Below are 24,603 nucleotides of genomic sequence, written 5' to 3' on the forward strand. Positions count from 1 at the left end.
TCCAGTTTGTTTAAAGACAAACAGAAATCATTTAAATCATGAGGCTGCTACCCATCAGTACCATATGTCAATAAACTGAGACTGCATTTGTACTAGACGCCACCAGATGTCATCAGATGCTCTGGAAACAGCCTTTTTAGCAGCATGTGTAAAATGCCACTTCAGAACAAGAATGCCATTAAAGAGCAAGCCTACTAACACCTAACACAGAGTTCAAAACTGGAAGCAGTGTAAGATAGTACCATCTTCACACATACATCTAGAAAGAAATAACTGAGCTGATCTAAACAAGGTAAAACTCTATTAAAAAAACAAAAATACAAAACAAAGAAAAAAAAACAGAAAAACAGAAACAAAAGACAAAAAACTAAACCAACCGGCAGAATTAAAGTAAAATAACATAGTGCGAAATTAGTTCACCTTGTCTGGGGCTGCTGTCCTGGAGAAAGGCTGCGTACTGTAGGCCTTTCAAAATAAAAACAAGATAATCTTGGTCTCTACCACAATTTTGCTCATATTGGGTAATACAGGGCTAAAGGGATTTCACACAATGGTTTATTATTTGAAGTACAATTCATACTATTTGGCAGACAATGTTAACAGAAAATTCTGTTAATTAGTTGATCATTAATGAAAAGATAGTAGCATGCAAACTTAAGAGCTGTCACTAATTGTAGAGGAGGTTTATGGACAGATACAGAGAATCTCTCTGGGAACTCATATATCATGAAACCTACAGTCACATTAGGAAAATGTCTTATTAGCAAGTCCACACCAGCCATAGCAGTACAATATCACAAGTGCATGTCTGATTGGTCTGAAACTGGATTACACTAGACTGTTTAAAAAGATCAGACTATTAAATGTGAAGGTAGTAAACTTAATAGCTCACTGTTTATTTTCAATATTTAAAAATCACTGAAAATCACTAAAAATATGTAACCATCAAATCCTCACATGTAAATGATTAACTGAAACTTAACAAAATTAAACTAAATCTAGAATGGTAGAGAAGTCATCTTACAGCATGTCTGTACGAAGCACACTATCATGCACATGCTTAGGAGTGTAATTTATACAGGCTGTGCTCAGATCCTAGAAAAACAGGCTCCTCTATCTGGCAGCAGCCTATAATCTACTGTTTGGTTATCACTCTGGAGCCCAACTGGTTCAAATCCTGGCCCTGACATTCATGGCTGTATAATCTTGGTCAGAATGCTTAGTTCCTCTGTATATCACTTTCTGTCCATAAAATGAATATAATGATAGCTCTTAGTTTATCATGTCATGGTAAGAAAAAACTGAGTGCATAGTACATAGTGTGCAGAGGAGTGTGTGGCACTAACAGTGTTATTAGGGGGAATGTTATCATCAAGAGATGGTAGCCAGTGTTATCTATGTATTGCACACAACAGGAATAAATGAGGAACGGGCTTCTAATCACATGACTGCATTTCTTTCCAAGCACTTTAGAACTTATTATCATACCTGATTTTCACAGCATTTCTCTGAGCAAGGTAGAATAGGAAATATAATTAGCTCTAATTCAGGGATAAAAAGGAAGCTCAGAAATAAGTTTGGCCATGAACCAAGGGAAGCATTTAAAAAACTGTTGGAAAGGGTATTATCAAATCCTGGTCAAGGCTCTTCAATAATCCAAAGGCAGTTTTTACATTTGAATTCCCTATGTTTTCATACTGCTGAGCATGTATATAGATGGTGAGCTTTAGTGTAGATATACTGTAAAGTGAGTACTCTACCATTCTAGGCTTAGTTTAATTCTGTTAACAAATTCAGTTAATCACTTCTATGTAAGGACTTGATGCTTATATATTGTTAGTGATTTTAAATCTTGAAAATAAATTATAATGTTGCCCAGTCAAACAGAATTCAGAGGAGAGAAGACTAAAGAGCAGGAACTCATGCACATAGTCTGACATCACATGGTGAGAAGCATAGAACCACCCAAAATTCTGTTGAGCAAATAGAGAGTCATGTCTCAGTACACCATGGTATAACATCCCAGAGAACTCTAGTGTAACTGGTTTCTAATCAACTAGTAATCATTAGCGTTCACTTGCTACTCAGTAAATAAAACATTGATTACTTTTCTTTGTATCTGAGTTTGAGGTTAGGAATGAATATTCAAAGAATATGTATTTAATTCCATATGTAAGAAGAATAAAATATTTTACATTTTAAAACCCCAATAGCATCAAAGGTGCATTGAAATTCTTGTTTAAGGTATTTAAAACAAATAATGACAAATATAACTATAACAGAAAAAGAGCAAAAATATAAATTGTTTAAAAAAAAACTATTCTTAAATTTGCATTCTACATGTATACAATGTACTGAATTCAGCTTAAATTCAGCAGCCTTTCAACATGTTTCCTCAAGAGAGAAGCTACAGAGGCCAGAGAAACCTCTCTTGTTGTGGCTTTAGGCAATGAGGTCTGTGAGGGGCACACCATCAATTCTAATCAATGCCTTATTTAAGAGGTATGAACTCAGCTAAATTTCAAGATAAATATAAATCAGCTTACTTCTTGTAAGCTAGCCATTTGAGTTGGAAATGCCTGATGATAACATTCCCCAAAAGTGTCAATAATGCTGGGATTTCAGCCCATTCATTACTAAAATAATATTATAATAAAATATCCTCATCTCTTTAGGAAACCACAAAATACAAAACCTAAAATAATGAAGAAGCATAAAATACAGAGAGAAAAATGTAGAATGCTTGCTTTTTATTTAGAACAGTGCTCTGAGGCCTGAGAGCAGCCAGAAGTCCTGCTATCAGGAACAATTCACTTGAACGTCCTCAGATGGAAGCAGGATGAGGCAAAAGTCTAGTCAGATCTGCAATTATTCTGCCTCACAAGAGCAAGACAAGAGAGGAAGAAGGATTCTCCATACAACTACAATGTGAGGATCTCAGTAGATTCCCTATGTTTACATTGAAAAGAACTAGGAGAGAAATGAGATCCTGAGTCCAAAATCAGCAGGTCTATGAAAGGAGAAAACAGTTTTGAAGTAACATCACTTTTGTGTAGGACTTTTAAGTCATAGTCAACACTGGCAACAAAACTCTTTACTGTCAGATCAAAATCACTTAACAAATAAAAGTATAGCCTTGTCCTAGGGACTGCCAATGAAGTTAGAAATCACCAACAGTTCATAAGATCACCTGGTTTCAAGATACATATTGTATATATTTTATCTGCAAATGATCCAAAACTCAATGGTACCTGCTTCCTATTTACAATAAATATCTTGGAAACACCTTTCCACCCATGGTGAACACTTTATAAACAAAGAAGTTAATATGTGAGGCATTAACTTATATTGATTAAAAATATAACTAGAAAATCTTAAACTTCACTCCCTTAGGTAATTGCAAAACTCTGCCTAAGAAACATAGTTCTCAAAATGCAAGATTAAAGGGGGGGTGAGATGCTAGAAATATGGATTACATAAGGCCCCCTAACCCTGTGTTTTACGGTAATCAGATGATAAAGCATCCATGAACATGATCATGTATGCATGCTTGTATGGTATGTATCCATTCAAGTATATGTGAATGTGTATATGTATTATGCATTCATTAATTATTTTGCAATACTGGACCAATCTTGCACAGAGCGCCAGAAAAGCACTGCTAGCTTTAAAAACTCAAAAAAGACATAACAAAGTATTAAATGTTCAGATGGCAAAAAAGTGTGTCTATGCCCTCTACCAACAGACCTTCAAAATCCAAGGAAACCATGTTTTTAGGAACTATCTCGACCCTATCCATTAATATGAATCTAGGAGTTTTCAGATGATCACAAAAAATTCCCAAGTGTTTCTCAGTACTGTGTGCATGCCATTTACAAAACAGACTGGTGTGTATGTTTTTACTTATTTACTGACTACTCTGTAAGCAGAGCACTTAGAAACAGGAGTAGTCTTGCTGTGAGTAATTGCTGTTTCAATTCACCATCTCACATAGACACGTGAAGTGACCACGAAGATGTTTAAACACGGCACTACTTTACCATAGTTTCTTCAACAGAACTGGCATTTTTACACAGGAAGCTGCAATATGTATGTGAGGTCACTAGTGAAACACGTCTGAGAATATTTCTGCTGGAAGGAGGAATTGTAATGATACAGGGTTATAATATGCCAGCATCCTCAAAAACAGACAGAGTTTCACACAGGAGTGAACTTTCAGTATATGATTGCTGTACTTAATAACAATAATGGTCCAACATTCATTTTTTAAAGTTGTTTCAAGTTCTAAAAATCGGCATTAGAGAAGAAGAGGCAGTAGGAGCTCATTAACAATATAATACCACCAAATGATGTAAGCTCTGTTCATCACAGTGTGGGGGAGAAAGGGAAACTGTACCCTTCTCTTTCTCCACACTTGACAGGAGTGAAGACAAGCATTGTCCAACCTCTGCTACGTAAGTAACTCAGGAGACATAGCCTGTGAGACTCAAGAAGTAATCTTGTTTAGGCATTTCTGCTTTACAGATGTTCTTCTCAGAGGTATAGAAGAACATTCTCACTGTTCTTAAAAATAAGACAGCTGTCTTACGAAAGTCTATCATAACTCTGGATGAAGTGATCAACATATCACAATTTAAAAACAAGTTTTAGGTCACCAAAGTGATTGAAATCACACACAAAGTAGTGAAACTATAAAGTCCCAAATGCCGATATGCAGACCTCTGGCCCACTGAACTTTGTGCAAATGATAAAATGTGCCCTTTCCTTCCATCAGCCATTCTTGAGGTACACTCCTTTTATTCCAGAGTGTACAGTGTCTGTGGTGAAGAGTACTTACTAGTCAGTTCATAGCTCAGACCTGCCTCTGTGTGCAGATGACAAGTGTTAATACAAATACACAAAGCCTGAGCAGAGTGGACTCTCATATTGTGTTACAGGTGACATGCTAGTCACATGACCTTGTGGGTGTCCTAAGGACATGGGGACACTCACTGCAAGGCAAGTGGTGTATCACCAGGTAGTGAGACACTCATGTAGTCAGTCAGCTTCTCTTTATACCTTCGATAAGAACTAGCCTTTTCAAGGACAAGTTCTTCACAGGATTTATAATGGAGAATATTGATTACAAAGTAAAAAGTCTAAAACTGACTCTGCTTATATGGTCAATAAAAAGTTGATGCTTCTGGGCTGGAGAGATGGCTCAGTGGTTAACAACACTGGCTGTTCTTCCAAAGGACCCAAGTTAAATTCCCAGCACCTACATGACAGCTCACATCTATGTGTAATTCCAGTTCCAAGGGATCTGACACCCTCACTCACATATACATACATGCAGGCAAAACACCAATGCACATGAAATAAAAATAAATTATATTTTTAAAAAATTGATGCTTCTACTTTACTTCAACAGACATTTTAAGAATTTTAAAGTTTAATTTGTAAGTAATAATTATGAATTTATATGGTACACTGTGATGCTTTGAGATATATATATGTATATATATATATATTTATATATATATATATATGATCAAACCAGGATAATTAACATAACTGAAGTCCATTCTTTTAGCTGTTTAGATATACATACTAAATTATTATTAACTCTATTGCCTTTCTGCACAAGAGATCATTGCTACATTGTATCCTTATTTACTGATCAAATACTTGCTTTGGGTATATTTGTATAGTCTTCATGGACAGACTTTCATTTAATCCTTATGGTGATTTGAATGAGAAAGGTCACTACATGCACATATATTTGCATGCTTGATTCCCAGTTAAACTTTTTAGGAAGGAGGTGTGTTGGAGGTGTGTTACTGGGGGTGGGCTTGGACATTTCAAAGTCCCACATTAGGCCCAGTGTATGTCTCTGTGTGCTTGTGCGTCAGGATATAAGCACGCAGCCCCTTGCCTGTATGCTTGCATGCCACATACTCCTCCTGAAACTTTAAACAAGCCCTCAATTAAATGCTTTCTTTTTATAAGAATTATCTTGGTCATGGTATCTCTTCATAGTTATACAACAGTAACTAAGACAATCCTTAATTAAATGAAGTAACTATTACTATGCCCACATTACATTGAAAATTCAATGAAGTTTTAAACAATTCCAGACATGTAAGCAAGAAATGCTTAAGATAGACATTACCCCATCCCATAACTACTTTACCTATGAGTCTTTACAGCTACATATTTTATAAGCAGAAGTTTGATAGACTCAGAGTAAGCTCAGTTACCAGTTACATTCCCACCTCAGGCATTCTCCACATACTTCTGAATCTCTGAGTGTTCATGTGCTTGGTCAGAACATAGAGCACCCTGTCTGGCTGTCGTGAATCACACTAGACTCAGTTTCGGCCTTTGCTCTACCTTGGCTAGCTGTGTAACCTACCACAACAAGGCTTCCAGCTGCAGCAGGGACTTGACAAGAAACTGCTCTCATGACAACAATCCCATTTCTTCCCAGGAATATTTCCAGTTCAAAAACTAAATTATATTGACACAAGTAATGATTTTTCTTCCACATTTTCTGTTTGCAGAAACATGGATTTTCTTTTCTAAGGTTCTGACATATAAATAAAATTGACAAAGCTTTTATGCCTTAACAACTTCCTACATTTAGAATTATCAGAAACACTTGGTGGTAGTTCTATAGTCAGTCTCACTGAATCTATGGGCTTGTCTGTCATGTTACCAGAAAATGAAATGAAGTAAAATCTCTCAGGAATTTTTGCCACAATGAACCATTTTTTAAGATGTTACAAAATATTTAAATTTTTAAATTTTTAGAGAATTATATTGCTAAATGCTCAAAACATACATCTGAAACCTACTATCTGAAAAGATGTTTATTATAATAGTGAAAGCTTTTCTAATTAGTTGGTTAAAATATCAAAGAATATGATGAGGAGATAGAAATACTACATATGAAATCAATCTTCGTGTATGTGTCCTTCGGCATGAAATCATGTCCTGAGGTAAGAACACAGGAAAGCAGCCCTAAGAGCAGCCCCAGCTGGAGCTAGCTGAAGGTCCAGTACAGAGAGAAGGAGCTTTCCAGTCATCCTGTTTGATTGATGCTGATCTCTCAATGCTGCCCGAAGTCACTGGTCATTGTGGACCGTGGCTAGTCACTCTAGCATCTGGGACCTTTGTGTTGTGGATGGAACTCTGCGTGAAGCCTGACTCCGGATTTGGTGCCATCCAAGGGAGACAGCTTTCCTAATCAGGCAGCGTGCCCCTTCCCATCCATCTAGGCAGTGTAAACACTGCCCTATGCTGACATAGTTTTCAACAAACATTAGCTGAGGAAAGCACAGAAAAGGCCATGATTTATAAGAACATTTACTTTAATTCAATTTAATTTTGTTTTTTTCAAGACAGAGTTTCTCTGTGAAGCCCTGGCTGTCCTAGAACTTGCTCTGTAGACCAGGCTAAACTCAAACTCACAAAGATCCACCTGTTTCTGCCTCTCAAGTGCTGGGATCAAAGGTGTGTGCCACTACTGCCCAAGATTAATTTTATATTTTTAGATGCAAGGTAACATACAGAAAAGCAAGATTTTTGTAAAAGTTAGTTTTCTCCTAGGAATCACAAGGAAGATATCAATATAGAGCCTTAATGTTAATAAAAATATTACTAACAGTGAATTTCTATAGGTTATATTAATACTTTAAAAATCCCAAATGCCAACCTCTAAATTTATCAAATAAAATATACTTACAATCTCATCTCCTGGTAACCAATATCCTTCCTGTTCAATACCAGCTTTTGAGCCTTTGCAGCCCACTGTTAGAGTTTCGACAATAAGACCATCTTTCACAGCTAAGCTCAGCTGCCGGGTGGTCTCTTTGGGATGCATACCGTGGACTCGGGACATATACCTGAACACAGAGGAAACACAGAGTTAGGAATTTCTCAGTAATGACAACTAAAACGGAGTAAAATCAAGAAAAGGAAGGCCCACCTATTCTTCTTTTATTATGATTTGTATTTATGGAAGAAACAAAGGAAAGGAGGAAGGGAAGCAGGGAGGTACAGAAGGAGACAGGCAAAAGTGTCCAAGCCCTCTACGATGCTATTTTTTTTTCATGGAAAATGATGAATCAGGCAAAGATTTTATTTCCAACTCTTCAAAGATTATCACAACACAAAGTTTCTCAATTATATCAAAGGCATTCCAGCACAATAAAGTACTTATAGCACGAGTTCTTTTATGTTGCACTGCTTTAACATTGTGCTCTTAGCCATTTGCAAAGTTCTGTATGTAAGTCCACATTTTAAACACTTTTTAAAGACATAAGCACTTTTTCAATCTATAAACACTCTTATATTTTTGGTTTTGAGCCTAGTCTTTAACAGCTGGCTGAGCCATCTCTCCAGTCCCTGTCTCAAAAAAAAAAAAAAAAAAAAAAAAAAAAAAAAGCTATAAAAACAATTATAAAGTAAGGGAACTAAAAGAAAGATCAAATCACTTTCACACAAGATGGGGCAATCTAACAATATATTGATTCTTTCAGATCATGCTCACTAAGGAACATATGGTGTTATTTTAAACCTCTATGTTTGGAGCAATGCTGGTTTAAAATAGTCCCACTAACAAGTATAAAGTACTTAACAAACTCTGAGTTGAACAGCAATCTAGCTTTAGCATTACTCCCTTGACTCTGAAGACTCTAAGGCAGATATTCGTAATCTTCCATCTAGGACTTTAGAACCCTTTAAATCTTTAAAAATGCTTGTATTCAAAAAAGCCTCAGGATAAGCATATGGAATGATATGAATGGAAAATGGAACTGATGAATATATGTAATTATGCAAATAATTACTAAATAAATAGAACATGGACACATGCCATCATCAGAAAGGCAAAATGTACACACTAGTATTGATTGATTACATATTTATGGTATTTTTTAAAATAAAAAACAGGTGGAAAGTTTCGAACCTCACTGAACCACATAAAATATAGACAATCTTGTGTTCGCAGCTGCCCTGTGTTCCTAGATACCCTGAGTTCACCAGCTATGCTCACTCCAGCTCACAATTTGCTTATGTCCATCTCTACTTCATTTAGTTTAAGTTTTATCACTGATTTTATTTTAAACAAATCTATATACTCTACTCATTTAAAATAAAACAACAAAAACCCAGAAAACCTCAACATTTTCTTTTTCTGTAAACTAGCGATCTTCAGAGGCCTTTGCCAATCCAAATAAAATTAGACCATAAAGCCAGGATAGGGGATGCGTGCTATAACCTCAGGGTGTATCAGGAGTTTGAGCTAAAGGACAGGGTAGACTACAAAGCCTCCAAAGTAAATATAAGGCTAGCCTAGGGTACCAAGTGAGACTTTGCCTTAAAAAAACAACAAAAAATCAATCATATTATAAGACAAATCAGACTGGCTCAGACTCTCCCTGGGAAGGTTACCCATGTAAGAAAAGAAAGCAACACAATTTCAAGGAGATGAAACAGGACAGAAACATTTTATCGTGATTTTGAAAATGGAAATAAAAATCCAGCATTTAAGGACCTTCTTGATTCAAAAGTGGAATTTCTGTCCTTTTTCTGGAGAAAGTCCAGCCAAGGGTCCTGCTGAGCCTTGCATTTTCAGCTGAGGAGGATGGTGACTGTAGAAGACTTTTACACTTTTACAGATTTCCTTTTTCTTTCATACAATTAACTGAAGGACTAAGATGGAAAGAAACGTGGAGATTGTGACTAGAGAAGAGAACAGTGCAGAACCTCTGACAATTAACAAATGAGAGCAGCAGAGAGGAAGACGAATGCAGCACGCTAATTCTGCCACATGGTCAGTCAAAAGCTTTGAAAGGCCACCTTAGCGATTCTTTAAATTTATAAATAACTTAGAACAAGAAGTTTCAAAATTATCATACAAGACATCATAAATAGTGAAACCCAAAAACAAGAGGACAAACAAGCAACACAGAGGCTGAAAATGAGCATGCAAGAGCACAAGCCAGAGACCTGGGGTGGGGTGGGGATGAGGGACAGGGGATAGGGGACAGAGACAGTGGGATATGATCAAATACAATGTAGGAGATCCACAATAAAAATACTTTAAACATTAAATGTAGAATATCCACACATTGTCTGGCATGATATTAACAGACAATAAAAAACCCAAATAACTAAACCATACTCATGGGCACAGTGAAGACTTGAAATAGAGCCATGCAAACCAGACCTCCCTCGAGCATACACACAGATGCAAAAAGGAAGCTGCAATAGCACTAAGCTGCTACTTTATTCAGGTCTGTACAAAATACAGATGCTATAGCCTTCTAAGGCAACATAAGTGATCAAAACTCAATCCTCTGATCAATTAAAAATTTCAATTTCCAAAAATATAAAGAAAAGGTGGTCAAAAAGCTTCCTCAGAAAAACAACTGGAGACATGGTCAGAAGCTGATTTTTCTGTACTTTCAGTGATCAAATTCTCTTCTAGCCCATAATAACAACCAAAGACAAAGGTACTAGTATATAGTAATTTAAAAAACCATACAAAACAACATAACAAATAAAAACTAGTATATCAAAGGAAAGATCACGTACAATTTTCACAAAAGATCTGAATGTACAGTCTAACACTAAATCTGTTTCTGAATGCTAATACATTTACATAAGTCAAATATCAAAATCAAACACCGTAACCAAGTGTTCATTGAGAACTGTACATATAAAATTCATTTAATTAGTAGACCTAAAGTAAAACAACTCATTAAGAATGTAATTCAGGGGCTGGAGAGATGGCTCAGTGGTTAAAAGCTCATGCTGCTTACAGAGGACCCCACTTTGTTCTCAGCACCCCCGTGGTGGCTCACAACTACCTGCAACTATGGTTCCTGGGGATTCAAGTCTTTTCTGGCCTTTAAACACATATGAGGTTGAAATGTGAAAAATAAAACCACAAAGCATTTGAAGGAAGGCATTGGAGACGTTCTTATGCTAGTGTTAAAATACCCTTTAAGCATAGAACAAAGCCAGGAGAAACACTACCAGTGGACAGATTTACATAAGCTAGCCATGTCCACATGGGGCAGGGAGCACAGTAACCTAAGTTAAATGCAGCAGACAAGCTGCAAAGCAATGCATAGCCTACAGCCCGCCCAAGTTCTACGTAGTTCTAAGACCCCAGCACACACTTGCAGACCTCCCTTTACAAAATGTTTGGGACCAGAAATCATTCAGACTTATCATTTTTCCATACTTTAAAATATTTGAGCATACATGAGAGTCCTTGGGGATGGAACCCAGCCTGAACTGGAAACTTTTCTTTTACACATATATGTTCTGAAGGTAATGTATGTACTTAGAGTACCTGTGTTCTGCACAGGACACCTCATGGGATCACATATGGAATTCTCCACTCATGTCATCATGCTGGCAATCAAGGGTCTGAGACTGACTTAAACAGGGTTTGACTTTACAAGCTACGTACAGTTTGGCTAGTGTTTAGGGTGCACACTGAGCAACTGCCTTACTACCCATGTTTGTCTTTCCTAAATTTGTCTGCCTGGGCTGTTTCATTTAGGACTTGTTTAAAATATACATCTCAGGTAGCAATAATGCCTTATTTTAGTTTTTTCCAGGGAATTCTTAAACTATCCTCTACTCCATAAGATGCTTGAAGACAACTACTGGCAAAGTGGCAGTATGATGCCAGCTAGAGAGCGTTCCTCGGGACTTCCCTTTTCTGATCCCAGACAGCCAAGTTAAGAACATTGTTGCACTTTATTATTCCTTGACACATTGGCTGAAACACCTCCACTTTTTACTCAGTAACTGTGAGCACTGTGAGCATCTTTAGTTATTAGCAGCTTATCCTTTCCCTACTGTTCCATAAAAGCTAACTAAAGGATTGATTCTCACTTCTCTTACAAAGTAAAGGAAATGGCAAGAACTGGGCCAGAATAAGCAGTTACTATGCAGAGGAGTGTATTGGCTTAAGCATGCACACCTGAAGGAAAACGGTTTCGCAGGAGCTTGATGAGCCAAGAAGACAGCTGATGCACAGGGAGGTGTCAGGAACAATTAAAGACCTTCTAGTCTTCTACTGCAATTGATTCAGTATAAAAAGTCATCAAAAAGTGTAGAAATGTCTAACTATTTAAAGGTTATGTTCAATTTCTTTGAACTCAGTACCTTTCTTCACCTTTCCCATTCACTTCCATTCCTGCAGTTTTTCTCACACTGTCTGCGATACTGCTTTACAACTGTAGCAATACATCCAAACAACCTGTAAAATGTTTTAAGATGTTTCATCTCCCCTGAGCCAATTCTGCCTATGGAAGACCCTCCATCCCACAAGAAAAACAAACAAAGTTAATTGTAACAGAAAATGCTTATCACCTTTAGAAAAGTAAGAAATTATAAGAACCATTCTCCCTGAGACTTATCATCTACCTTTGAACCCAGTAGTGACACAAGCTCAGAAACTGCAGCACAGCTGCACAAAGTACTGAGAACTGAACCCAGAGATGAAGACAATGCTTTCACCCCAGGGAGAATGGCTGCCAGGAAGTGCAGTAAGCCTTTCTGCCCATCAAAACACTAATCCATAGGTACATGCCCTCACATCCTGTGTGACCAGTTCCACTCTGATTATAAGTTCTAAGGCTTGAGAATAGTCACCATTCTGGTGGCCACCTAACACTTTAGTCCAAGTGTATGCTGGACAATCTGGATCAACACCTTAGCTCAATGCTCCACCATGGCCAGCTGGCACCGGCTGCTGTCAGGTTGCTCAAAGAGACTTGGAACCAACTCCCCTAAGTTGTCCTCTGATCTTCATATGACCTTCACACAGCATATCAATGTACACATGCTTGCATACACATATACAAAATAAGTATATTTTTTTCACTTTTAAATTAAAATAGTATTAAAATTATATACAGTTTGACAATTTTAGTTTTCATCTCATTTATAAAAAGTGATCATAGCAAAGTTATATATTTCATCTTGGCTACTGATGAAAGAAATAAGCAAAATAATTAGGCCTTCTGTTTAAATTATTTATAATTTTCTTCATTTACTACATTTCCATTCACAATACCTAACAGAGTACACTTTTCACAAGAGGCAGGAATGCTCAGAATAAAGCATTAAGATAACACAATTCCCATGCAACTGGGGCACTGTCTTCTGTTTGATAATTTGGCACAGAAAAGTCTTCAGTGGAAAAGAGAGAACTAACTATAAATGATAATAAATACTAAATGATCGACTCTTTACACCAGACTGCAGTGGGTAAACACTGCCCCTGAGCTAACCTGACTAGGAACAAAAAGACAAGACAGCAAAGGACAGGAGAGGCAGAGACGCCTTGTCCACTCTGACAGCCTTCACTGTCACTCAGTTCCCTTGTCCACTCTTGACAGGCTTCACTGTCACTCAGTTACCTTGTTCACTCTGACAGCCTTCACTGTCACTCACTTCCCTTGTCCACTCTGACAGCCTTCACTGACACTCAGTTCCCTTGTCCACTCTGACAGGCTTCACTGTCACTCAGTTCCCATGTCCACTCTGATAGCCTTCACTGTCAGTCCCCTTGTCTACTCTGACAGCCTTCACTGTCACTCACTTCCCTTGTCCACTCTGACAGCCTTCACTGTCACTCAGTCCCCAAGCTGACTATTACTTCCCATCTATTTCTTTTAAAAGTTTTGTTTTGACAGGCAATGGTGGTGCACACCTTTAATCTCAGCACTTGGGAGGCAGAGGCAGGCAGATTTCTGAGTTCGAGGCCAGCCTGGTCTACAGAGTGAGTTCTAGGACAGCTAGGAGTACAGAGAAACCCTGTCTCGGGGGAAGAAAAAAAAAGTTTTGTTTTAACTGAGTGTATATACATTCTCAAACACCGCACACACACACATACCACTTTTATCTGCATTTCCCCCATCCCAAGTCCAGATCCCTATCATATACCCTCTCCCAAAGCCCCCAAGGTAAATCATAAAGGAGTCCTCTAAAAAGGAATCTTGAACCTGACCAAAAGGCAAGCAGTGGGCCAGGTTGTTTGCATTCCTGGGCTTCAGGTAAAGAGTAGAACTGTTGCACTGTGTAGGTGACATCTTTTAATGTTGTTTTTCCTTTCCCTTTAGGAAATACTGCTGCCTTCACTATCGCATGATAAATGTGGATATCTTGTTGGCATGAATTACCAATATCTTCACAAACTGATCTCAAACTCTCAAAACATGCTGACCAAAAAAAAAAAAAAAAAAAAAAAAAAAAACAAAACTATGAAAAAGGGCAATTTAAACATTCCTTGTCAGAAATGCTGGTAGCTTCAAGTGCTTTTCATCTGGGTATCTCTGCATAAAGTTTCCCAGCTCAGCATCCCTGATGCTTCACATCTGAAATGCAAACTTGTTGAGTATCAGTTTAAGGCTTGAGATCAAAGATTATCTTGATTTTCCTTTTCAGACTAAGGATGCTCCAGGATGTTTGACCTAGAACGAGCCAGGTGATCACTAGCATGGAGAAGAAGGTGCCAGCTGCCGTTCAGTGGTAAGGAGGGCAGGGAATGTTGCCTAGTCATGAAACTTCTCTACTGAGATCCTGGGTACAAAGGGTGTTGGTTTTCTAAAGGAAGCTAATGAGCTTCTCAATAAAAAATAACTAGTTAACAGCAAAGGTGGTAGGAGAATTTGTCTGGTTCATCAAAGATCTCAGGTTTTCAGTTACCAAAGATAAATCAATGAGTAAAAAGAGTCTATAGACCCTCAGTGTTTAGCAAAGGCCACTGAGGACTGTTGAGTATGTTGGTCATTAGTTCTGGGTATGGAATGTTAACCCAAGCCAAGAGAAGAGTCCCTTACCCATCAAGATGGCACAGCAGTGAGGAAGGCTGCATTGCTAATAAACCATCAACCAACCCATGATATGAGCTGCTACAGGTCTCATTATATCCTAACTGCAGTCTCCCCTCCCTTCTTTCCCTCCCAGTCCTTCCACCCCCACTCCCTCCCTCCCCATCTACTCCTCCTCTGGTTCCTTTCAGAACAGGCTAGTCCTCCAGGGATATCAACCAAACATGGCATATCAAGTTGCAATAAGATAAGGTACTCCCCCTATATTAAGGCTGGACAAAGCAACCCAGTAAGAGGACAAGGGTCCAAAAAAGCAGGCAAAAGCATCAGCCATAGATCCTGCTCCCTCTGTTAGGAGTCTCACAAAAATACCAAACTATGCAACTACACTGTGTATATAGAAGGCCTAGGTTAGAGCCATGCTGATGACTTTGATCATGAATGGGGGAAAATACAAAATACAGAATCTGTGATGTTATCACACACCTGAGAACAGTCTTTTGGGTGAAACACCAAGTGGGAAGAGGCTGCACAAAAAAGGAAGACATGATGGATCTAACTGAGGAGGGCTCTGGATTTTATGTACTATGGGAATCAAGAGGAGTCTAAGAATACAATCATATGTGAAACCCAGAGAAGTGACTGATAAGCATGGGGCTGAGGAGGAAAACAGAAAGGAAGGCAGAGAACATCAGCCTAGGCACGTGAGCTGGCCAGGCCTACAGAGATCCAGGGCTCTTAGAGTGCAGTGGGAATGAGGAAGCAGAGGGTGAGGCAGAAAGCCATGCAGACAAAGCCTGTGACAGTGGAGCCACTCTGCATGTGGACTCCAAGAGCCACAAGAAAAAGGTCAGCAAAAATAAGGCACATTGATGGTTAGTGCCACTTCAGAAAGGTGTCACTGGTACTAACCCAGTGACAGCAAGGGGCAGAGATGGGCAGGGGGCTGCAGCACAGGCAGGAAAAAGGAAAGCAACTGCAGAGTGGCACAGCATAAAGTAGACGCTCACACAGAGGCAACCATTTAACCTAGCCTGAAAGAAGAAAATGAGTGTGCTTTATTTTAATCCTGTCTGTACTTTAAAGCCCCATATTACTCTCTAGTTACTAGTTAAATAACTCAGTGGAGACATTAAACACACTCCTAACCTGACCCTTTCTGCCATCTCCATTTAACTACTACAAACATTTCCCATGATCCGGACAATCTACTCGTTGACTCTGCCTCCTCAAGGCCTTCCAAACTCTCTGCAACTTTCCCTCTGTAGTATTATAAATCACTACCCTCTAATCAGTGGGAGCAAGCTTAACTCTGCCACACCTATCCTCATACTTGATACTGCTGTTTTATTCCTTAATGGTTAATTGTGCTCCTTGTCTTTAAATTCAGGCATGCAAAGAAATGTCAAACTCATGCAAACAGACAAGCTTCTAAGGCAAGAGGAGTGCCCTAAAATCTGCCCTCTGAAAGAAGCAACTGTGACCACAGAATTGAGACAGCCTATTTGCCCAGGGTGATGTCAGGCCATAATTGTAACAGTGATCAAGTGTGTCTACAGGTCTTTCAGAGACAAAGATCCATGAGAAGAGGAATGTGGATGCAGAAGTGACAGTGAGGACTCCCGAGACCCATGAGCAGGACAGTGAGGGGAGACACAGCTGCTCCAGCTAACATGTCAAAAGGCTTACTTACGCAACGGGGTCATTCTCCTCCTCTCTGATAATCCTGAGGGAATAGAATCTTACAGAGATACATGGCAAAATTTCACATACAAACTGGGTATCACTGAATTCTATTAAGTGAGCAATATGTGGCTACTTTACCTCCACAGGAAGTCTGGGCACAAAGAGGACTTACAGTGCAGGTCTAAGTCTGTCTGTAGTGATAACAAGTCCAGGAAAACTCATGTCACAAGAGGTCAGAGGTTACTTTCTGACTGAGATCTGACCTTACAGTAAGGAACACATGTAATCAGCTGTGAGCTCGAGTGGGTCAAAGCTTCCAATGCAAACCCCTAGAGATGCAGAGCCACATGCTCAGGGCAGGGAAGAAGTCTGGCCAGGAATTACTTCAGCTATGTCTGGCAGGCAGGAGATAGGAAAATGTTCCTGTTTTAAGCATTCTGCCTAGCCAGCAGTGCCAGTAAAGATAAGAACAATCCATACTAACTTCATCAGCATGTGTTTAAACTATCTTTTAATAACTACTGAGAATAATTATGACCCTCTAAGGCTGTGTTGTAACTATCTAAGGCAGATGTGAATGCTCTGTCTGGAAAAAAAGAGGGAAAGAAGGTGACCCATGCATCTTATTATTTCTGCAGTGTTTTAATGCTCAGATCATTTAAAGACCCAGGAACAACAAGATAGGAACCACCAGGGTTCAGAAATTCAAGTTCCACCTCTGTGACTGACTCTATTCATAGGATTCTTCATCCTTTGTGCTTTGATTTAACTCTAATGCATAAGAACTAATACCTTAAACACACAAATATTTTTAAAATATTTGTTTAAGATGAATATTTGAGGCCAAATATTTCCAAGGTTTGTTATAAAAATACCTATCCAAACTACACAGAAGTGCATGCGTACGTGCACATACATGCACTAGTTGTCCCTTAGAAAGAGGTATGTGCACATCCTATTGCTTCTAACACACAGACACTGCAGGCAAAGAGACCTGCTTTCTAGTCACCCTCACAGATAATCCTCAACTGACTAGTTTTTATAATAAAATAATGATTCATATGAATTTTATGATAATTAAACGTTAGTTCCTACAAATGCAAAATGATTTTCTTGACAGGTCAAATTGTACTGAGATTATACCCTGAGGGTCTCTAATGAGAAGTCCTTCTTTATTTCTTAGGCAGATACTCTCCTGAGCAGGTGAGGACAGCCTCCCAGACTTACAGCAAGTTGACACTTCCTGCTATGAAGGCCTCACCAACAGGATGTCTCAAAGAACAAGGGAGGGGGACTGCAGGGATGGCTCAGTGATTCGTAGGGTACATGGGTTTAGGTCTCAGCATCCACAGGCCAGTTTAACTATTCAGGGAATCTGAGCTCTCTTCTGGTCTCCACAGGGGTCAGGCATATACACACTGTACATGCATACCTCAGGCAAAAACTCATATACACAAATAAAGATAAATAAAACTTTTTTTTAAGTACATGATATAAGCCAATAACTTGTCAGTGCAAAGCTCAGGGCAATCTCAGAAGAGCAGCGACAACCAGGTGGAGTTTCATACACTCACAGGAAGGGAGAATAATATGCACTGTAGATGCTCAGATTCGGTAGCTAAAGTTCCCCTTCCAATAAAAAGCTGCATGTCTACTGGAATGCTGGGAATTAAAATACCAAAACCCATGGAGTCAGGTAAGAAGACTTTCTGCATGATGGGGTAGTTTGTGCTGTGGGGCAAGAAGTAAATCTAAGAAAACATAAGGCCATATTTCTGCCAATTAAAAAATGTCACAAAAAGGAACTTTAGATACATAAATCTTACACAAATTCAAGAAGTGATTTCAAATCCAAAGTGCTATGGCTGAAGAGGTGAACACACTCAGGATTTGCCGGCAAATCAGGAAAATCGTAGTCTACTATTTCAAATGCAAGGTAAGACAAGAAGTCCGTGAGCTACAGAACTTTAAGTCAAAAGTAAATAAACCTCAAATGTGGGCCCAAACAATGAAGAAAAGCACTTCAGAGGTATGGCCCCAAGTGAGGATGCTTCAATTCCACTTGGAAGGGAGAAGAAAGCAATCATGGGAGGTGGGAGCACAGGAATATGAAGCCCTGACACCTATACAGCAGAGGACTTCCTGGTGTGACCTCAGTGACACAAGGTGTACCTAACCCTTGAGAGACTTGAGGCTCCAAGGAGTGGGAAAGTCTGGTGGGGTGGTGGTGGTGGGTGGGGACATTCTATTCTCTTGGAGTTGGGGGAGGAAGCATGGGTTGAGGAACAGTCAGATGGTGGACCAGAAGAGGGATAATGTCTGGACTGTTTAAAAAAAAAGTAAAAGATAAGGAAGAAGAAGAAGGAGGAAAAGGAGGAGGAGGAGGAAGAGGAGAAGGAGGAGGAGGAGGAGGAAAAAGAAGAGGAAGAAGAAGAGGAGGAGGGGGCAGGAGGAGGAGGAGGTGGCAGGAGGGGGAAGGAGAGGGGAGGAGGAGGAAGAGGAGGAGGAAGAGGAAGAGGAAGAGGAGGAAGCAGCAGCAGCAAGGCCCACATTCAAGGATCAGCATTGTACAGAGAAGTCGAAACAAAACAAGAATGAAAAGCAGAGACATAAAGTCTGAGCCTGAAGGCATGCACAGTGCAGGAGTACAGAGTAGACCACACCACTAATGCAAAGTTGCAAAGAAATAACAAAGTTAAAATAAAAAGAACAGAAAAATCAGATACAGTGCAGGAAAACAAAATCCAGCATACTAAATAAAAATAAGCAATAGCATGTGAGCATGTGTGCACAGAAGTATATGATACATGATATGGATAGAAGCATGTCAAACATGCTTGGTGTGTGAATTCCATAGCTTGCATGCATGTGTGTGTGGAAATAGATGATACATGATATGGATGGAAGCATGTCAAACATGCTTGGTGTATGGATTCCAATGGCACTTAGGAAGTCAGCAGTCATCAAGTAAGAATGGCATTTTTAAACATGGTAAAGGGAGACATCCTCTTCTGCTGTGAACTGCATATGCAGGCACAGAGCAGGTGTAGAGAGGCTTATCCCCAGGAAAGAACTCTAGCTAGAAGCACAAAGATGAAACAAACTACTTCTCAGATCTAGCATGAATGGCTATAAATATCTCAGAAGGAGAAAATTTTAGTTAACATGTGTCCCCTACAGTAGAGCATAGCTCCATCTACACAGCCCACTCACTGCCGCCACAGTGTCCTAGTTCCTGAAATTCAGAAACTGGGGTCACACGTGAGTTAACAGAGTATAGTGATGGAGTCCACATGAACAGGGAATAAGAACTGCAGAACAGACAACCCAATTTCCTTAGTAATACACCCAATGGAGAACAACAGTAAAGAGATGGCTGTGGAATTTATATATTAAAACAATAAAAATAAGATACAGGCAGAACCACACAATTACATAGAGTTAGACAAGATACTTAAGGATATACCCGGCTATAAGCCAGTAACATCAAATGCCAGAACACTTAATGCATGACTTTTACTTCATTTTTAACAATAGAGCTGCTCACCAGTCAGCAGAAATAGCAAATAAGGTCTTAAGAAGAACTCACATAGGGGTTTGGATAACTTAAGGTATTTTTAAAGTTTAAAAGATACCTAAGTGTTCTGACATGAACGAAGAGGAGCATCTTGATTCCTGACCTTCTAACAGTGCAGAGCAGGAGTCCCAGATCTCAGCAGTACTTTCTATCACCACCAGTGCAGCTTCCTAGCCAACCCCAGGCAGTGGGACATCAAGGGAAGTGGCATCATACAAGAAGAAAAGGCCTTGGGTTGGGCATTTCTTAGACAGTCCTTTGCTTCTATGGATTTTTAAAAGGGTACTTACAAACTCATGACCACCTGGTAGGTAAACAGGTTTATCTATATTTAAGAATTATAGAGCTTAAGAACAAAAGAAAGAAAGAAGGAAAGAAAGAAAGAAAGAAAGAAAGAAAGAAAGAAAGAAAGAAAGAAAGAAGGAAGGAAGGAAAGAAGGAAAGAAGGAAAGAAGGAAGGAAGGAAGGAAAGAAGGAAGGAAGGAAGGAAGGAAGGAAGGAAGGAAGGAAGGAAGGAAAGAAGGAAGGAAGGAAGGAAGGAAGAAAGCATGGCTTGGGGCACCATTCAAAGTTATATTGACAAAAAAAGAAAAGAAGTCAAATCTCATAATGACCCATGGTCAAGAGGAGACGTGTACAGTCCTAATGACTGTCTCTGCGGTGTTCACTACTTTCACATATGCCAAACATGAACATTTAGGTGTACAAGTAGCCAACAGATACATGCACAACTGCTATAGGGATTAGCCCTCTTCCTCCCATAGCAGCAGGTCGCCCATCCTAACAGCAGCACTCCTGAGACTCCTGGGATGCTTGGCAAATACCCTGAGCTTCCTGAGAAAGACCACAAAGGAAAAGAGAAGTAACCATCTGAGAAACCAAAACTGTTCAAATGTACATGCTTAAGAATCCTTTAAAATTGATACAAATAACAACATCTTATTTTTTTTAATTTTATTAGATATTTTCTTTATTTACATGTCATACAATATCTCCTTTCCCAGTTTCCCCTCCAAAAAACCCCTGTTCCCTCCCCCCTCCCCTTGATCAGTACCTCACCCTCTCCTGCTTACTGGCCCTGGCATTCCCCTACACTGGGGTATAGAATCTTCACAGGGCCAAAGGCTGCTCCTCCCATTGATGACCAACTTGACCATCCTCTACTATACATATGCTGCTGCAGCCATTAGTCCCAGCATGTGTACTCTTTGGTTGGTGGTTCAGTCCCTGGAAGCTCTGAGGGTACTAGTTAGTTCATATTGTTGTTCGTCCTAAGAGGCTGCAAACCCTTCAGCTCCTTGGGTCCTTTCTCTAGCTCCTTCATTGAGGACCCTGCGCTCAGTTCAATGGATGGCTGTGAGCCTCTACTTCTGTATTAGTCGGGTACTGTAAGAGCCTCTCAGGAGACAGCTAATATCTTATTTTTTAATTTCAATGTTCTGCTATAAAAATTTCAGCTATGGCTTTTACAAGTCTCAAAGACATACTTAGTATTTTTTATTCTTTGAGATTTATTTTTAGCCCAGTGAAGGGAATTGAACCTAGGGTCTCACCTGTGAAATATAATTGCATTACTTCTGACCCATGATACATCCCCAGCCTGAGGCTTTTGAAAACTATCTGTATTAGTATCACCCCCATTCTATACTTAATTATCATCTCCCAAAATGCTTGCTTTTTAAAAATAAAATAAGCATTAAGTAATAATTAAAGCAATGTACTATTTATTGGTCATCTCCTCCGCATCTGGGGCACTGTTTCTTTAGCCCGCAGGACACAGGGCTGCTGTTGGCTTCCTGCCTGTTTCCTAGTCCTTCCCTCTCAGGCAGCCTCGTCATCTTCATATATGGGGACATCGTTAAGATTGCACGAGGTTAAAATCTATTACTTATTAGTAACAGTTTCAAAGCACTGTCAGTCAGTTTTCATAAATCTACTTTTCATTTTTAGATTCCATCTAACAAATGTAGGGCAGGATAAGAATAAAAAAGTTCTATTCAAATTAACAAAAAATCATGTAAGCTTTTAAAAATGTTACATTAGCTTTATTTTTTAAAAAGCATCCAGAGAAATAAAACAAAAATCAAAGTCCTAATTGCCTTCATTGTACAAAATAAGCAAAAAAAGATGTTTTTCTACACTGAATCTTTGTCTACCAAGACAAATAGCACTTGAAACTAAGGAGAAAAGGAAAGGGGAATGTATATTCAATCTCATTCCTTCTAGTGGTCTTTAAAGTACTCGTAATATTATTTACTACATGAAGCTTGCTCATCTCCATTGAGATAAGCCATGAGCAATAGATTTTGTTTAGATAGCTTCACAACAATAAAGCAGATGACTAATAAACCTTTTAAATAAAATTTTTAGGACAAAAATGTATAACTGAAAATCTACTATAAACAGAATATACTGATCTTTACTTATCTAGCATTTATTTACAAGGCCTTTAAACACACACAGTCTATGTATTTCTGTTACTTTTCCTTTTCTGTAGTCTTCTGCAAGGCAACAGTTACTTTAGTTCTTTGTATGAACTGCACAAGAGATAAGGCATATGGGGACTTTACAGTGGTGCTTTTGTTTAAATTTACTTACTTTGTAATACGATCAATGTTGGCAATCTGCTTCTGATTCCTGATAATTTCAATGGCTGCCCAAAGATGCTGGATAGCTTTTGTGTCCGCCTGTCGTCTTTTTGTTAAACGTGCCATGACCTGTTTACTTCTTTAGCTGTAGCAATATACAAAAACACAAGGCAGAAAACATAGATTACCGAGGGAATTCCCAGCACAGGAGCGACAGCAGCAGCACTTACTGACACTGCTCACTCTAAAGTGAAATGCAGTGTTGCGGCTTTCCACTTTTTACTTTTCAAGTTACACTGCTACTTAATAAAAGCAAGCATTTACTTGGTTACCTCTTAAAGAATGATATTCTAAAATCCAAATCACTTTAAAAGGTATTTCCAAGGAGTATACCTCATACCAATGTTGGTAAATAAATAAATAAATGCAGGCATTTAATGTTTATTCTAAAATACACAGATACTATAAGAGTTCAGTTTTAAGCATTTCACTGGGTGAAAATCAAGCAATACAAAATGGAATTTATATGTCCTAATTGTTTTGTATTTCAGGTTTTTATAATCATAGCTTTACAGAATTCAGGTTTTTTTGGTTTTGTTTTGTTTTTTGTTTCTCATGACAGGGTTTCTCTGTATATAGCCCTGGCTGTCCTGGAACTCACTCTGTAGACTAGGCTGGTTTCGAACTCAGAAATCCGCCTGCCTCTGCCTCCCAAGTGCTGGGATTAAAGGCGTGTACCACCACTGCCTGGCTGAGAATTCAGTTTTATATATATATAAAAACAATGTTTAGAAAAATAAGTACTAGCCAGACATGGTAATGGTATATGGTACTGCATACCTGCAGTCCCAGAACTTAGGAAATAGAAGCATGAAGATTAGCATAAGTTCAAGATCAACCTCATCTACAGTGATTTCCACACCAGTCAGAACTGTATAGCAAGAAACAAACAAACAGTGAATAGAGAGTCCAGGTCATTCTGAGGTAAAATATGAAAGGCCAAGAGCTAGGATACCAGACGACAAATTATCAGCAATAATACAGCTGCCAGAATAGGGGTTCATTTTAGAGCTAATAATTATATTATTAAGAAATAACACTGTTATCTTATTCAAATTTTGGTATCTGGATGGGCTGAAGGAGACAGCTGTCAAGCCTCCAACTACTCTTCCAGCTATCTCTAGGCAAGGAATAATAGAGTACAGTTCAGTGTCTGGTGGGTGACAGTATTAATGAAGACATACTGAATCTGCACTTCAAACTCACAGTGAGCCCAGCCTCAGAATCTAATGAAACAGGCAACTCACACATCTGTGTGCTAAGACCTGGTGCAAGGCAGAAAGGCAGGCACTGTAGCATCTCCAGCTACTGTGCCCTTCAAGGACACAGCAAGTGTGGAATTTGTTCTGACACTTCACTATACTCCCTGACTCCAGAGAAGTTGCTAGATTCTCATGTCTTTTTCTCCATCTTTCCTCACAGCCTCCTTCCTTCTCTGGCCAACCTGAGTGAGACCTGCAGTTGCCACCTAAGTTCATCTTAACCAGACTCCCTAGATATGGTGGCTTCTAGCATTATATAGTCAAGAGAGAGTGTGTGCAGTGAAAAGGACTAAGGGGATTTCTGAATGGCACCTGAGTTCATCTTAACCAGACTCACTGGATATGGTGGCTTCTAGCATTTTATAGCCGAGAGAGAGAGAGAGTATGTGCAGTGACTCACTGGATATGGTGGCTTCTAGCATTATATATCCAAGAGAGAGAGAGAGAGAGAGAGAGAGAGAGAGAGAGAGAGAGAGAGAGAGAGAGAGAGAGAGAGAATGTGCAGTGACTCACTGGATATGGTGGCTTCTAGCATTATATATCCAAGACAGAGAGAGAGAGAGAGAGAGAGAGAGAGAGAGAGAGAG

General features: G+C 39.1%; 1 protein-coding gene across 18 annotated transcripts in view; it reads right to left on the minus strand.

Moving 5' to 3' along the window:
• Nucleotides 1-24,603, minus strand: part of Zmynd11 (zinc finger MYND-type containing 11) — an 81,464-nt gene that overhangs the window by 27,156 nt on the left and 29,705 nt on the right. For 9 of the 18 annotated variants that reach the window (XM_031359380.1, XM_031359382.1, XM_031359385.1 and 6 more), the window contains 3 exons: nt 22,705-22,839; nt 7,727-7,886; nt 421-465 (listed from right to left, as the gene is read on the minus strand). In XM_031359380.1, the coding sequence (XP_031215240.1) occupies nt 421-465; nt 7,727-7,886; nt 22,705-22,820 (321 nt within the window). In that variant the 5' untranslated portion in view covers nt 22,821-22,839. Of the gene's footprint in view, nt 1-420; nt 466-7,726; nt 7,887-11,986; nt 12,289-22,704; nt 22,840-24,603 lie in introns of those variants that run through there. The other 9 variants (XM_031359392.1, XM_031359391.1, XM_031359386.1 and 6 more) reach the window with 2 other exon arrangements.

This window comes from Mastomys coucha, unplaced genomic scaffold (genome assembly GCF_008632895.1).
Source record: "Mastomys coucha isolate ucsf_1 unplaced genomic scaffold, UCSF_Mcou_1 pScaffold7, whole genome shotgun sequence".
Lineage (NCBI taxonomy): Eukaryota > Metazoa > Chordata > Mammalia > Rodentia > Muridae > Mastomys > Mastomys coucha.